The sequence below is a fragment of the Ahaetulla prasina genome, chromosome 7 (genome assembly GCF_028640845.1).
Source record: "Ahaetulla prasina isolate Xishuangbanna chromosome 7, ASM2864084v1, whole genome shotgun sequence".
Taxonomy (NCBI): Eukaryota; Metazoa; Chordata; class Lepidosauria; order Squamata; family Colubridae; genus Ahaetulla; species Ahaetulla prasina.
In genome coordinates this window covers 48,900,012-48,917,681 of record NC_080545.1, presented here as the reverse complement: position 1 = coordinate 48,917,681, position 17,670 = coordinate 48,900,012, and the positions used below count along the sequence as shown (strand labels likewise).

Genomic DNA, 17,670 nt, shown 5'->3' with positions numbered 1-17,670 from the left:
AGCAAGGATAAAAAATTGTAGTTAAATATTTGAATTAGGTATAAAATACAATATTTCCTTTTCTTATTTGATACTTTTAATTTCTTGCTATTTCTTACTCACTTTCTGTGCTTTGCATATGGATATGTTTATGCATGCATGTAAGGTACCTACTCCACCAAATTACAAATCAAAGGTATTACAGAACTTTCCACTGTAGTTTTCAAGTTTTAGATTTTGTTTTCTCTTTTTATGGTAATTAATGTTCAAGATAAATAGATGCATTTGTTCAATGAATGGTGTTACAGAAAAATGCAATTTGCTACAATTATTCAATTTTTATGATTTATATTCTAGGCTATTTTAGTCATTTTAAGATTCATTTGAAATTTCTGATGCAATGTAATTTTAAAACATTTGTAATATCTTTCTGCAAAGAATGTTAATTGTTATATGGAGGTTTTAATAACCCAGCATATAATTTTTGGTAACCTCCGACATAAGATTGAAGACTACCTGCAAACTCAAACAGGTAGCAGTGAGTAGTTCTGAGTGTCCAACTGTTTATCTAGGTTACACAATTGCTGTGCAAGCTGTACTGACTTCTAGTTGCTTTCTGAATACAATTCAAGGTGCATCTTTAAAGCATCATATGGCACAAGATCACTGCCTCTCCCTGAGGATGCCCACTCCAACAAGTTAGATAGGGTGAAAATGCTCAGGTCTCTTCCCTGATATGCTGTTATTTGGTGGGATCGCTAAGGTGCATTCAAGAACTGGAGGGAGCACTACACTTTAAATTTTCTTGAATGCCTTGAAGACCTTGTTCTTCCCCAAGAATTAGGTTAGATGAGAATGAGCCAGTGAGTATGGGTTATCAGTTATATTGGCACAATGTTTTATTGATTGTGTTATGAGCCAAGTAAGATTACTGAATAAGACTGCTATAAGATGTCTTATAAATAATAGATAAGACATTAAATAAATAGAATACCAGCTAATAGCCCGAATCTGCAAGAATAAAGTCAGAAAAACTAAGGTTCAGAATAAACTAAGACCTGCAACAAATGCCAAAAATAGTTTTAAAAGTTTCTTTCCACATATATAAAACAAGAAAAAAGTCAAGGAAACAATCAGTCCACCAATGAGAGAAATCAGCAAGCTGACAGGTAGCAGGGAAAAAGGGAACTACTTAATACATTCTTTACATCCATCTTCATGCAAAAGGAAAAAAATACGTTACTTACATCATCAGTGTCTTTGACTCGAAGAATTTGTTCTCGTAGATCCTGCAAATCATTAAATGTGGATTGTGCTGTGATGGAATAAACTAAAGCAAATCCTTGACCATTTTTCATGTAGAGGTCTCTCATTGCTGTAAATTGTTCCTGTAATACAAAAAGAAATGGAGAAATCAAAACTGGCCTGTTTGGAAAGTCAAACGGACTTGTTGTGAGTATTTTCCTTTTATATCAAAATTATAAACATAAGCAACTATTGTTCAAATACAGATACCTTTTTACAGGTAATCCTTGTCTAAATTCACTTAGTGACTGTTCAAAGTTACAACAACTGAAAAGATAACTTATGACCATTTTTCACACTTACAAACCATTGCACCCTCCCATGATAAAAATTTGTATGCTTGGCAACTGATTCATATTTATGATGACTACAGTGTTCCAGGGTCACGTGTCTCAACACTGCAAACGGGTGAAATGCTACCGGTTCGCTCCGGTTCAGGCGAACTGGTAGCGATAAAAACTACTGGTTCAGGCAAACCAGTAGTAAAAAATGCTTTAAAAAGTTTTTAAAAAGGTTCCAATGATCACAGCTGTGCTCTGCAATTATCGGAAGCTTTTTTTTAAACTTTTTTAAAGCATTTTTTTAACTACCCGTCTGGTAGTAAAAAATGCTTTAAAAGGTAAAAAGAAAAATTGGCCACACCCACCAGTTTACATGACCCATCACCAAACCATGCCCACAGAACCAAAACTTTTTTTGCATTTCATCATTCACTGCAACATAAAGCATAGCCATTCCAAGAAGCCCTAGACCTGCAGCATGAAATGCAGTCGCTCCAGGAGCATGGTGCAAACCTGCAGTCACCTTAGGAAGCCAAGCCCTGCAGGATGAAGCAGTCACCCAGGAGTGTGGGGCAAAGCTGCAGCTGCCCTATAAAGTCCCAGCTCAGGTCCTTAGCATGATGCACGGCCATCCTAGGAAACCCTAGCAGCACGATACAAAGCTGCAATTGCCTCAGGAAGCCCCAGTCTAGCACTGTAGTGCAAAGTCCCAGATATCCCAAATGACCTTCACTGCGGCCTGGCTCTTTGTGAGTCACCCGCTGGCTGCAGCAGGCCTTCTTCCTGAGACTGCACCTACCCCTTGTACAAACTGCACATGGCCTTTCTTTCAAATCATTCAACTTTTGAATGCTTTTTCTTCAAAGATAATTATTTCTTAAGAATGTATTATAAAATGATGAAATGACATTAAATGAACTCCAGTTGCCTAACTAGATAGAAACAATACCAAATTTAACATCATTGCTATACTGTACATAGATAACACTTATGTGTATCCAGGAATATACAAATAATATATTAAGCTGTTGCCAGTTGTACCAAGGATTTCTCCAATTCCTTGGACCAGTCTGGGAAACATGACTGATGCAAAGGATAGTAATCAAATACTAACATTCTATGTAATATCTGAACTCTTTAAATGGATACCAAGTATCAAAACACTAGTGCAACTGAAGTTTTACATGCCAATCATCTTTCTAAACTGAAAATATAATTTGCTATAGCTTACACCTCACATTTTCTCTTTCCTTCTGAAATTAGTCTTATTTTCCAGGAATGTTGTTTGTATGCTTCTAACTAAATAACAGGGATAAAAATAATGTTTGTTTTCTTAAGTTACATGCTATCTGAAATCAGAAATAGTGGCAAATCTTATTATGAAAGTCTCCCATTTTCTTTCATAAAGTTGTACAGTAGCATCCTTTTACATACCGTTCCCGCTGTGTCTAGGATTTCAAGCATACATTGTTGTGCGTCTACTTCAACTTGCTGTCAAAAGAACAGAAGCAAATTTTTACTGAAGCATAAATAGTTGCTTGCCTTTATTAAATATATCCACAATGCATGGAGGTTTGCTCTTGGCATGTTCAAAGAAGTTGGCAAACGGTTAAAAGTGTAAAGGTTTATATAATACGACAGCAAAATTACTGCTACTGTAAACAAGTTCATTCCTCCTGTTGCAGATTCTCTTATTCTTCTCTTTTCTTATAGTTTGTCCAGCATTATGAATTTCTAATAGCAATTTCCTAGTTTTTCTTGAACTCCCATTTCTTTACACCCAATTCTTTCAATCAAAAGCCTTTGAATTCTTTATTACTCCATCATGCTTACTTCTTTTAAGTGCTAAGACTATTTTTCTTAAGTAAATTTATAATTTTTAAAAAAACCGCACATACCTTTCTGTAGGAATCTTCTATCGTTGGGTCATATTTTTCAACAAATATTCCTTGAACGAACTGTACAGTCTATAATAAAAGGCAGTGTGTACAGATACACAGAGTTTGTTTGAAATTTCTTTAACAATACCTCAAAGACAGGAAACTTCATAAAAAATTCAGGACAAATAAAGCCCTAAGTTACTGTCAGTTGTTTTAAGCAGTTGACTTGGAACACTATGTCACTAATTTAAACTCAGACTGAATTATAAGCAATGATTCAAAGGACTCCTCAGCTTTAAATAATTTGTCCTGCTAAAATCACCTATATTATAATCACATTTCTATTTAAAATTCAGGGAATACCAAACTTCACATACCTACAAATTATAAAATTAACATATTCAAAAAGATACTGAAACTGAATTCTTTATTCAAGCATTGTAAAAAAGGAAGAAAATCTAAGCAAATGTTAATATTTAAGTAAGTGAAAAGAAAATTCAGAATTTCAATTATGTCATTTATGCTTTTACCCCCCCCCCCACTTCTAAGTCAGTGAATTTCTAGTGTTGCAGTTGTTTGTACATTCAGTTTTACAATTGTTCACTATGACACGGTGGACCTCCTGTTAAAGCCACCATTTATTCAAAGCTGTCATAACTTCGGTCAAAGAATTGTCATTAAACAAGGAGTAGAAGATAGAAGATCTATATGCCCCTGTAAAAATGCCAGGTTTTTGAGATGTAAAAAAATCTGACCAAGATAAATCACTTCAGAATTTTTTCCACCTTTCATGTAACTTTTAAGCTGTACAATTTCAATTGAAAAATAAACTGAATTCTTTTAGGGGTTAAAATACGAATCAAAAACATACAATAACGTAGTTGCATAAGTGTGCACACTCTCGTGTTCAGAATTAACCAATCACATTCAAACTGATGTTAAATAGTACTCAGTACACATTTGTCATCAATTAAAGTGACTGTGATCAAGCCCATATAAAGTTCAGCTACTGTAGTGGCATTTACAGCAAAAGCCATGGTCTGCAAAGAACTTACAAAACATCAAAGGGATCTCATTATTGGAAGGTATCAGTCAGGAGAAGGGTACACATTTTTTTTCCAGGGCATTGGATATAGCATGGAACACAATGAAGACAATCATTAACAAGTGGAGAAAATATGGCACAACAGTGACATTATCAAGAACTGGATGTTCCTCTAAAAACTAGAAGAAAACTGGTCTCCGAGGTTGCCAAGACGCCTACATCAACATTGAAATAGTTGCAGGGATTTCTGGTTATATACTACATGACAACTATCTCCTGTATTCTTCAGGTGTCTGGGGTGTGGGATAGAGTGGCATGATGGAAGCCTTTTCTTACAAAGAAAAACATCCAAGCCTGGCTACATTTTACAAAATCTACATCAAGTCTGACGAAACAATGTGGGAAAGTGTGTTATGGTTTGATGAGACCAAGATTGAACTTTTTGGTCATTAATTGCAAAAAATATGTTTGCTGCAAAAACAAGACTACACATCACCAAAAGTATACCACAGGGAAGTACGTTAGTGGCAGCATTATGCTTTGGGTCTGCTTTTCTTCAGCTGGAACTGAGGCTTTATTAGTCAAGGTGAAAGGAATTATGAACAGTGTCAAATATCAGTGAATTTTGACACTGTTTTCAGACCTCTGCTAAAATGCTAATTTCTCCTTTCAACACGATGACCCAAAGCATACCTTCAAATCAACAAAAAAATGGTTTCATTAGAAGATCATTGTTTTGGAATGGTTCAGCCAGAGACTGGATCTGAATCCAACTGAAAATCTGTGGGGTGACCTGAAGAGAGCTGTGCACAGGAAATGCCCTTGACAGATTTAGAGTGCTTTTGCAAAGATTCCCAAGGCAAGATGTGCTCTGCTCATAGGCTCCTACTTCAAAAAACTGAATGTTGTCATAGAATCAAAAGGTACTTCAACAAATCATTAGTTTATGGGTGGGCACTCTTAGACAATCACATTATTGTTTTTTTATTGTTATTTCCCCACTAAAAGATTATAGTTTGTTTTTTAACTAAATAAAAGCTGAAAAAAATCTGAAGTGGTTTAAATTGGTCTGACATTTTTACATCTCACAAACATGGCATTTTAAAGGGGGCATATAGACCTTCTGTAACCAATTTATAGACATTTGTTTCTTAATGATCATTCATTGACTGAATGACAGCATTGAAAAAATGGTACTTACGACAAGTCCTCAAAGTTATGGCTACTGCAGTGCCCCCAGTCATGGGATCAAAATTTGGGCATTTGGTAACCCGCCTTCATCTACAATTGCAGTAATATGCTTCAACTCCCCCACCCACCTATCTCCTCCCATCTTTACTCTTTTTGTTCTCCCTGCCCACCTCTACCCTCTGCCACCTTGCTTCCACCAACTTTCACTATCACCTTCTTCCCAATGCTGATAAGGCAAGCCCAGCTTGGTGTTTCATGAGAAAGCTGCTGGCCATACCAGGTCTTCTGCATAAGGCAGGAGAAGCACGAGGTCCTTGCCTAAAAATAATGTGGGTGTAGTTCCACAAGTAAGACTAACAAAGCTGCCATCACTATGTGTGCAGTTATATTTTGCCTATCAACCTTACAACTTAGCAATGGAAATTCTGGTCCCAATTAGTGACATTAAGGAAGGACTACCTGCAATAGCACTTAGACTTATATACCGCTTCATAATGCTTTTACAGCCCTCTCTAAGCGGTTTACATGTCAGCATATTTCCCCCAACAATCTGGGTTCTCATTTTACCGACCTCAGAAGGATGGAAGGCTAAGTCAACCTTGAGCCTGGTGAGATTCGATCTGCCAAACTGCTGGTAGCCGGTGATCAGCAGAAGTAGCCTATAGTACGGCACTCTAACCGCATTCAGACAATGTAACTCGCATTGCTTTAGTCTAGGACATTTTAAGTTTCTGCATACACTCCTTTCCTTCAACCACTACTGAGCCCCAAATTTACAATGCCAAGCAAGACAGTTTTAATTTTCTGCAACATCAAATGACTGTACATTGTGAAATATTAAAACCCCATTTTGCAACACATAATAGATTACCAGATTTCCACTGACTTCATCAGCACCTTGCAATCTAAGGTAACCTTCCAAACTAATTAAACAATGCAACAAGGTGCCTTTATACGCCTAAGAGAATCCATCATCAATAGCCAAAGTTCTTTGTGTTGTTTGCTTTTTAAAATAAGTAATCTTTAAATTTACAAAGCTAATATTGGTCTTTCTTCTTTCATCAACCTCAGACAGTAAGTTTTCTTTCACTCTATAGAAGATACTTTTAAAAAGTTTATTTATTTATTTATTTATTTAATCGCATTTTTATACTGCCCTATCTCCCAAGGGACTCAGGGTGGTTTACAGCCTAATAAAAACATACATATAAATACAAAATAAAACACCAATTAAAAAACTTATTAAATAAGGCCGAATATTAAAAAATTGCGATAAAAATAATAAAACCCTGTTAAAACCAAATTTAAAATTTAAAATTCTAGTCCAGTCCTGCGCAAATAAATAGATGTGTCTTAAGCTCGCGGCGAAAGGTTCGAAGGTCAGGAAGTTGGCGAAGTCCTGGGGGAAGTTTGTTCCAGAGGGTGGGAGCCCCCACAGAAAAAATCCTTCCCCTGGGTGTCGCCAGTCGGCACTGCCTGGCTGACGGCACCCTGAGGAGTCCCTCCCTGTGAGAGGGCACGGGTCGGTGGGAGGCAATCGGTGGCAGCAGACGGTCCCGTAGGTAACCCGGCCCTATGCCATGGAGCGCTTTAAAGATAGTTACCAAAATCTTGAAGCGCACCCGAAAGGACACAGGTAGCCAGTGCAGTCTGCGCAGAAGAGGTGTCACATGGGAGCTACGAGGGGCTCCCTCTATCACCTGCACAGTCGTATTCTGGACCAACTGGAGCCTCCAGGTGCTCTTCAAGGGGAGCCCCATGTAGAGAGCATTGCAGTAATCCAGATGAGATGTCACAGGAGCATGAGTGACTGTGCATAGGGCATCCCGGTCTAGAAAGGGGCGCAACTGGCGAACCAAGCGAACCTGGTAAAAAGCTCTCCTGGAGACGGCCGTCAAATGGTCTTCAAAAGACAGCCGTCCATCCAGGAGAACGCCCAAGTTGCGCACCCTCTCCATTGGGGCCAATGACTCGCCCCCAACAGTCAGCTGTGGCTGCAGCTGACTGTACCGGGGTGCCGGCATCCACAGCCACTCTGTCTTGGAGGGATTGAGCTTGAGCCTGTTTCTCCCCATCCAGACCTGTACGGCCTCCAGACACCGGGACAGCACTTCGATAGCTTCGTTGGGGTGGCCCGATGTGGAAAAGTACAGCTGAGTATCATCAGCGTACAGTTGGTACCTCACACCGAAACCACTGATGATCTCACCCAGCGGCTTCATATAGATGTTGAACAGGAGGGGCGAGAGAATCGACCCCTGCGGTACCCCATAAGTGAGGTGCCTCGGGGTCGACCTCTGCCCTCCCATCAACACCGTCTGTGACCGATCAGAGAGATAGGAGGAGAACCACCGATAAACGGTGCCTCCCACTCCCAATCCCTCCAACCGGTGCAGCAAGATACCATGGTTGATGGTATCAAAAGCCACTGAGAGGTCTAATAGGACCAAGGGAGAGGAATAACCCCTATCCCTGGCCCTCCAGAGATCATCAACCAATGCGACCAAAGCCGTCTCAGTGCTGTATCCAGGCCGAAAGCCGGACTGGAACGGGTCTAGATAGACAGTTTCATCCAGGTACTGGGGTAATTGACATGCCACCACACTCTCTACAACCTTCGCCGTGAAGCGAAGGTTGGAGACCGGACGATAATTACCTAATACAGCTGGGTCCAGGGAAGGCTTCTTGAGGAGAGGTCTCACCACCGCCTCTTTCAAGGCGGCCAGAAAGATCCCCTACAACAAAGAAGCATTTGTAATCCCCTGGAGCCAGCCTCGTGTCGCCTCCTGCGTGGCCAGTACCAACCAGGAGGGGCACGGGTCCAGTAAACATGTGGTGGCATTCAACCTCCTCAGTAACCTGTCCATGTCCTCGGGAGCCACAGGGTCAGACTCATCCCAAACAATCTCAACAAGACAGCTCTCCGACATCTCACCTGGATCCACCCAATTTTGATCCAGACCATCCCGAAGCTGAACGATTTTATCGTATAGATAACCACTAAACTCCTCGGCACGTCCCTGTAACGGGTCATCCCACTCCCCTTGTTGAAGGAGAGAGCGAGTCACCCGAAACAGGGCGGCCGGGCGGTTATCTGCCGACACAATGAGGGAGGAGACGTAACAACGTCTCGCTTCCCTCAATGCCACTAGGTAGGTCCTATTATATGACCTAACTAGTGTCCGATCAGCCTCCGAACGACTGGACCTCCAAGAACTCTCTAGGCGTCTTCTCCGACGTTTCATCTCCCTCAGCTCCTCGGAGAACCAAGGAGTTGAGACCTACCCCGGGTCAGAGGCCGCAAAGGCACGACACGGTCTAAAGCCCCAGTCGCGGCCAGTTCCCAAGCCGTGACTAGTTCCTCAGCCGTGCTGTGAGCCAGACCCTCAGGAAACGGCCCAAGCTCCGTCCGGAACCTCTCCGGGTCCATCAGGCGCCTGGGACGGAACCAACGTATTGGACTTTCCCTGCAGAAAGTCCAGGCGAAGGAGGGAGTGATCTGACCATGACAAAGGTTCAGTGACTAAATCCCTCAAGTCCAGATCCTTCAACCACTGACCAGAGATAAAAATCAGGTCCAGCGTGCCTCCCCCAATGTGAGTAGGGCCATCAACTACTTGAGTCAGGTCCAAGGCCGTCATGGAAGCCATGAACTCCCGAGCTGCTGTTGATGACATGCCAGTCGATGGCAAGTTAAAGTCCCCCATGACCATAAGTCTGGGGGTCTCAACTGCCACTCCAGCAAGTACCTCCAGGAGCTCGGGCAGGGCTGCTGTCACGCAGCAAGGAGCCAGGTACGTGACAAACAAGCCCATCTGACACCTATGACCCCACCTCACAAAGAGGGATTCACAGCCGGCAATCTGAGGTACAGTGGTCTCCCTCGGCTCTAGACTCTCCTTAATGACAACCGCCACCCCCCCACCCCTACCCTGGGCCCTCAGCTGATGGAATGCTCGGAAACCCGGTGGGCACATTTCAACAAGGGGCACGCCCCCTTCTGTGCCCAACCAGGTTTCCGTAACGCCCATAAGGTCCGCGGAACCCCCCTGGATAAGATCATATATTAGGGGGGCCTTGTTAACCACGGACCGTGTGTTGCACAACATCAGCTGGAGGCCCAGGCTCTGAGGGTCTTGACCATCCAGGGAACGGGAGAAGTCTGAGGGATCGGGGCGCCCGATCGCCTTCAAACATCGAGCGCGCCCCCCCAAAAAACAATGCGAGCCCTCACTTCCGCCATATCTGCCCCTCACACTTACCGTACAAATAGGACCACCCTCACCAGAAGGAACGCAAGTTCTCTGAATTAAATGCTATAGTTTCACTCTTTGTTGCATATCTCCAAGGGGTTTTTTTTTGGTTTTTTTTACTTCAACTGACTGCCTGGATAGTCCTGCACTTTTCTTAGCAAGATTTTGGAAGTGGTTTGCCACTGTCTGCTTCCTTGGGGGGGGTGTGTGTGTGTGTCATTGGTCCAAGGTCACTCTATTGGCTTATGCCTAAAATGGGACTAAAACTCATGACCACCCAGTTTCTTTCCCGATGCATTAACCACCAACAAAACGGAATCTCGACTTCCGGGTGGCTCTGCTTCGTTAATGACGGGCTATCTCAGTCCGCCAGTTCTGTGTGATTCTGTAGAGCTGTTTAGACAGCGTTAATCTGGTGTCAACAGCTCGTAAATCTCTGCCCTCGGGCAAAGAGGGGGAGGTGAGCATTCGGGCTGAAGTAGAGCCCCCAAGGAAAGCCCCAGAATGATTTCTGGTGGTTTGTTGGGAATGCTCCTTCTGTAGCTCGAAAAAAGCTCCAGAATCCAGAACGCTTCTGCAAATGCAGAACAAAATGCAGCGTCCATCTCCGTGACTGAAAAGGATTATTGATAGATTGCCAACACGGAACGAGCCGAAAACAGGAGGGCTGGCATTTGATTGTAAGATGATTTTAACTCCCTGACAGAGAAGGTATTCGTATTCAAGAGTGGAGATGATGAAAGATGGCGTTTTGTGTCTTGAAAGTGAAAGCCAAGATAAGCGAAAGCTAAGGAAATGCTGATTACAATTGCTGGCGTGGAACCTTTAAGAAGAATATAACAAGATATATTTTTTTAAATGGAATTCTTTTTTAAAAAAATCTCTTCTTTTTTTTAATTATCTTTTTCTTACAGTGTTTAAGAAGAAAAGTTTATTGAATTTTTTTTTCTTTTTATTCCTTTTTTTTTCTTCTTCTTGGTATTATTTAGTTTAAAAATGCCCTTTAAGCAAAGAGATTTAACCACTTCTAAAATATTGGAAATTTCTTCACTTCAGGTACGGAAATTGAGAGAGGATATTAAAGAAAGTCTAAGGAATTTTTTACAGGAGCTTATGGAGGCTCATCTTTCAGAAATAGATCAAAAATTTAATGAAATGGAGAAAGAAATACTGGATTTTAAAGATTTGGTGGAAGAGCAGAGGAGGGAGATGAAAAAATTAAAGGAATCAATTACCCCATTATTGTTATCTAGTACACAGACAGAAGAAAGACTGGATGAATTTAACCAAATTAATTTAGATTTGCAAAGGAAAATAGATGAAGTTCAAATTAATCTGAATTTAGAAAATAAAATAGATGATATTCAGGTTAAGGTTGATAAGGCAGATGAAGAAAGGGTTATATTACAATATAAATTAATGGAATATGCTATAAGGGTGAGAGGATTAAAAGAGTGTAAGGAAGAAAATTTGAAAGAGTTTTTATTCAGGCCTTTGCTCAGATAGAGGGAGTGGAACCAGAAGATTTTGAAGTTAATATTGAAAAAATTTATCGTGTTAATTCTTGGTGGGCAAGGCAGAAGTGTTTACCGAGAGATGTGGTTATTTATTTTACAAATAAGAAGATTAGGTATGGAATTTTGCAAGCATTTTATAAAAATAAATTTCAAATATTAGGACAAGATATAATAATGATGAAGGAAATTCCTCCTAAAATGTTAAGAAAGAGAAAAGAATTTGCCTTTTTAGTGGATGAGTTTAAGAAACATCAGATATATTTTAGATGGGAGGTTCCAGCTGGTTTAACAGTGAATTATAAAGGAAGAAAGTATTTTCTCAATACAATTTGTAAAGCACGAGATTTTTACACTAATGTATTAAAGATTGGGAATTCTTTATTAATAGATGTTAAGTTGAATGGTGAATAGATGGTGGAAAATGTAAGACAGAAGAAGGAGAGGGAGAATGTTTAACTCTATTATATATGATTATGGTTAATTTTTGTAAATGATTTATTTTGGATATAAATGTGTAATTTTAGGGGTACTATTTGATATATTTGAGGTATAAAGGAATAGGAAGATGGAATATTGTTTAACTTTGGAGGATAGATAGTAAAATTTAGGAATTTGGATTAAATATTATATTTAAGAGATGGATGTAATGTTGTTATATGGCTAATTAGAATGTAATTGTTATAATAGATATATTTTGGATAAGTTATAGGTGTAATTTTAATAATGTTATTTGATATAAGTAAGGTAAAGTGAAGATTTTAATTATTACAATTGATATATTGGATATTTGTAATATTATTTGTTGTATATAAATGTTAAAGATGTGAAAAGATGGACTATTGTTTACCCTTGAAGGTTGGACAGAAAAATTAAAGAAATTAAGTTGGAAATATGAACTATTCTTGAGAGACTGCTTAAGGAAGAAAGACATTTTAGAAGAACCCTTGGTGAATATTGGAAGATGGAACGTTGTTTTGATACTGACTGATGAAGGTTGGATATTAAAAACTATGTACTTTATTCAAGAACAAACACTAACTCAATCGGAAATTTCTGAGAACTCTAGAAGTGGAATGGTCTGATATATAATGGATTGGAAGAAAAGCATCTTCTTTGTCTCTGGAAGGGGAGTGGAGGTTTTAAGGAGTGATTATGGATTATGATTTGTGCTATATTTTAATTTTTGTTGTTAGTTGTTAGTTTTATACCCTGTATTCGGTTCTCGGAAGTCCCGGGGAGTGGGGGGAGGAAGGGGAAGGATGAGGGTAGAAAATGGATTGATAGTTAATGTACAAAGATGATTGAAGATGTATAATTAATGTAAGATCGGAGCTGCCTGGCTACCACTTCAGAATGATGGGAAAGAAGGAAGTAGAAGAGAGAAGGAGGTAGGAAAGAGAAGAGGAGGAAGAGGAAAGGAAGGAAGAGGGATAGAAGAAGGAGAAGAAAGGAGTAGGGAGGAAGGAGGAGAGGATGTAGATAAGAGAGGGGGAGGATGGTTGTGGAAAGTAGAAGAAGGTAGAGAAGGGAAGAGAGTTAAAGAATAGAATAGAATAGAATAGAATTTTATTGGCCAAGTGTGATTGGACACACAAGGAATTTGTCTTGGTGCATATGCTCTCAGTGTACATAAAAGAAAAGATACGTTCATCAAGGTACAACATTTACAACACAATTGATGATCAATATATCAATATAAATCATAAGGATTGCCAGCAACAAGTTATAGTCATACAGTCAAAGGAAGGGGGTGGTGACCGGGCAGGTCCGATTAATTGTATATGATGGTACATTAAATATGTTATTGGATATGTTATTGGATAAGAATGTTAAAATAAAACCTTTTTTAAATAAACAAAACGGAATCTCTACTCTGCCTTTAGATCAGATTAAATTCTTCCAAAGATCTGATTTTTAGGAAGTATTACTAACTAATAAATGCTTGCAGTAGCTCAGATGACTGGATTTTTAAAATGCAAGATAAATAGGCATTTCCAATTAATATGGAGTTTGACAAAGAATACGTGTACCAAAAGAGGGCCCCAGCACCCCTTTCACTTGATTTTACTATGTGCATGCTCATACGAATAAAGTACTTATAGCCATTTATTTATAGTATCATTCTAGGGTTGTCAAAGATCTAAATCAAGTTTGAGGAAAAAACTTTTAATTGTTTGCGTTCTAAACAAGTGGCAAGCTTCTGAAGCCTTCAAATTTTCCATTTGCTTGGAAGGAACTTAAGAATTCCTATATTCCCTTGCTAACAATACTTGAGTTGTTTCAACACTAAATGTAAGAATAAAAGTATTTTAGATCACTTTGCTGTCAGACTTGCAAGGTAATCCAAACAAGAAGCATACCAACAAGAATTAACTTTAACTTTACTGTAAGATCATGGTCTGAAAGTACCATACATCTCTTCTCCCTGCCTTTACAGTCCAAAATTCTAGAAAGGTTCCCTTTTGAGACATCTTCTATGCCCGCATGGCTTCTCTGGACTATGTTGCCTTTTAACTGACTGTTATCCAGTTCTTTCTCCTGTCTGCCAAGGTTATTCCCACATATCTTCACTTCGCTTGTTGTTATATTTTCTAAAAATCAATTTGATTCTAGAAATTGAATTTCACAATAGAATACAATATTCTTCTGCATAGAAGTCATCTAAAGTTTAGCCACCCTGAACTGTAGATGCAACATTTAATTTCCTATGCTTATAAATCAATAAGATAGATGTGAATACTACTTACCAACGCAGACTTCCCAACACCTCCCGAACCAAGAACTACTAGTTTATATTCACGCATGATGTAAATCTTAAATCACCTTAAAACCTGCAATACAAAGAAATAGGTTGCAAATATACATGTGTCAAGTTAAAGGCAAGTCAAATCTGGGGGGAAAAACTATTTTACTGTACAAGCTGAACACTGGAGATAATTCTTAGGAATACAATTGGAAAAGACATTGGCTGTACTCATGCAACATACTCACTATATTTTTAAGGTTTGCTGTGAAGATGCATGATATACATATATCATTGCTAACTGCTACCCTCTCTGAGATAGCAGCTCTTGAGTGAGATGCACTGAAGAGCAAGGAGATGCAAAATCAACCCCTCACAGAAACACTGGTCAAATACTGGTTTAGTAAACTATTAATCAGTTTTGTAATAATTAGAATATATATTTAAACTACCACTTAAGCAATGCAACACATAAAAGGTACATGTTTCTTTAGCCATACTATTAAAAAAACTAAATATTTTAGTACTAGTGTATTTATGTGCGCATTTACACACCGTAAATTAATGTTATGGATTGTTTTAGATAATTCCTGAAAATAGACTAATTTTCCAAAATGTTAATACAGTAAATAATAACTCTGGGGTCGAGTCACCTGCTATCTGTTAATCTTATTAAACAAGGGAAGAATGAATTAGACTTTTCACATTTTAAAACTGCATATTGCACATTGACATTAATCCATTGACATTAATCAGTCAAAATGTATGCATATATATAATCCGGGAAAATTGCTTGTTAATATTTTGCTTCATCTACATATGGTTACTAGCAATTGGATTCATAGTAATCATTTTATTCTCATAGGATATTGCGCTGTCAACAGAAAAATCAGTTATGATGAAATACTATGATGAAATATCTTTTTATTTCCAGCATACTATATTAATGGGTCAAAGTAATGTCCATATATGCTAAGGTTTTTCTTAATTTACCTCAGCTTGAATGACCTAAACAAAATTAAAGTAATCATATTGGAATTCATGTCTGCCTTTTATTTTAGCTTATTGTTTATTCAAACATTTGAAAAAAATCACAGTATTTCAAAATTAATTGACTTCTAAAACTCAAATACCGAAAGCTATTCTAGTAAGTGGCAGGAAAACTGTTATAACTGCTTAAGTGAGCAACAGAACAGCATTGTATAAAAACAGTTGTGTGATAAGAAAAATAAAGAGTGACAAGTTGAAAGAGGACTCAGATAAACTTCACAAAAATCACAATCACTTGTGATTCCACCATATGTTTAGACTTACATAAATATAAAAAATATCATATTATCATGAAGTATAGAATATATGTTCATTACCGTGCTTATTTACATACACAGATTTTTTATTCCTTCCAACCCAATAGAATATTGGAAAAAATATGTAAAGGAGTCTATTCATTCCACAGTAGTTCTCCAAAAACAATAGCTTGGTGGTAGTAGTGGGGAGCGAACAAAATAAAGAGATGAGTTTAAAATGAACTAAGCTCCAGTTGAGAGCTAGAGAATAGAAATTCAAAAAGCTTTCCACTATCTCTCTACCCCAGAGAGAGAGTTGGCCAGTGGCTCAGAATGTTGCTATGTCAATTCTAAGCTTGCTTTTGCCTCCTTCCAATCATATAAGCCTGGAAAAGTGGGCAGTAAAAGTGCTCGTTGCTCTTTATAATGCTCACTATTTTTCTCCTGCAAATAACCAGTGGAGAAAAAGTATAACTAGATCTAGATAATATCTAGAATGCAAAGATTCTTAGAAGCACGTAGGGGTGTGGAAATTATCCCAAAGTTAAAATCTTCCACTCTCATTGCAGAGTAATACCATCATCTAAGTCTGTATTTTAAAATCATTTTTTTAAAAAAAGTTTATTAAATAAACATTTAAACCATTTTGATGTCCTGCAATCATATCTTAATTTTTGTTAACCATGGAAACTTGGAAAGTGCTTTTATAAATAAAACCTTGGGAAGATCCATCATACTTGTCTTTGGCTAAAGATAGTTAAAGAGAGGCAGAAGAATCAATAAAACACACGTTCAGAGATTAAGGAGCACTATTGGCTTCCATAAGGATTCATGATGAACTAGACACCCCTGAAGCAAATTCTGGCCAGGAGACTGTCCGAAAGAGCAGAGATTGTGAGATTAAGGACTACATTAAACATAGGAAAATAATAATCCCAGAGGCTCATATACTTTTACCACAAACTATGCAATTTTGGATCATTTCCCTCATTAAATAAATGAACAGATACAATGTTTTTGACTCATTTAATTGGGTTCTCTTTATCTAGTTTTAAGGATTTGTGTGCAGAACAGATCATGTTTTAGGTCATATTTATGCACAAATATTGAAAATTATATATATATATATATATATATATATATATATATATATATATATATATATATATATATATATATATATATATATATATATATAAACTTTTAAGCACCACTGTATATATTTTGTACACTGCATTGAAATGTCTCCTTAAATTCCTGTTGCTCTTTTGCTGGACTCAGAATTTTGTGGCTGTTTCTGCAAACACTGATGCGTTTACTTCTTACATTGCTTTGTTTTAAATAATTTTAGTAATCAATTTTATGTGTGCTGAGTTGTACATAGCACTCACAGTGAACTACCATTTATATTGACAAGAAATGAGGAAACAAAGATCTCATGGTAGAACATTTTAAAAGTTTCAAGTTCTGCTTTAATACAGAACACTAATATTCCATTGGAATATCCTAGATCTGATCATTTTGTACTGAGTGCCAAAACAAGCCACATATATTCTAGTAACAAGCCATTAGATTCAGTAAGTAAAGTTTGTGTGAAAAGAATTCTATTCAGATATATTAAGTGTTAGATAGTATAGGTGTGATTTCATAAAGATAACTGAAAAAACCCCACCCACCCAAAATCTTCATTCCTCTTACAAAAAAGGTATTTATTTTATTTATTTATTTATTTTATTTTATTAAATTTTTATACCGCCCTTCTCCCGAAGGACTCAGGGCGGTGTACAGCCAAAGTAAAAACAAAGATATATACAGTTTAAAACAACAATTAAAAAGAGCAAATTTTAAAGGCCGATTATTAAAATTTAAATTAAAAAGTTAAAAAATATTAAAACCCCAATTAAAATACATCACTAATTATGCCAGTCCCGCTTTAATGAATAAATATGTTTTGAGCTCACGACGGAAGGTCCAAGATCGGGCACTTGACGAGACCGGGGAAGTTCATTCCAGAGCGTCACTGCCCCACAGAGAAGGCCCTACTCCTGGGGCCGCCAGCCGACACTGTTTGGCGGACGGCACTGAGGAGACCCTCTCTGCGAGCGTGACGGGTCGGTGGGAGGCAAAGGTAACAGCAGGCGGTCTCGTAAGTACCGGGTCCTAAGCCATGGAGCGCTTTAAAGATAGTTA

The 17,670-nt window shown here is 38.2% G+C and overlaps 1 protein-coding gene across 7 annotated transcripts in view; it reads right to left on the bottom strand.

Annotated features, from left to right (window-relative positions):
* The window catches only part of RAP1B (RAP1B, member of RAS oncogene family), a 47,945-nt gene that overhangs the window by 10,458 nt on the left and 19,817 nt on the right, over positions 1-17,670 (bottom strand). For 4 of the 7 annotated variants that reach the window (XM_058190079.1, XM_058190080.1, XM_058190081.1 and 1 more), the window contains 3 exons: positions 14,199-14,282; positions 3,000-3,056; positions 1,227-1,367 (listed from right to left, as the gene is read on the bottom strand). In XM_058190079.1, the coding sequence (XP_058046062.1) occupies positions 1,227-1,367; positions 3,000-3,056; positions 14,199-14,255 (255 nt within the window). In that variant the 5' untranslated portion in view covers positions 14,256-14,282. Of the gene's footprint in view, positions 1-1,226; positions 1,368-2,999; positions 3,057-3,463; positions 3,533-14,198; positions 14,283-17,670 lie in introns of all 7 variants that reach the window. The other 3 variants (XM_058190076.1, XM_058190077.1, XM_058190078.1) reach the window with 1 other exon arrangement.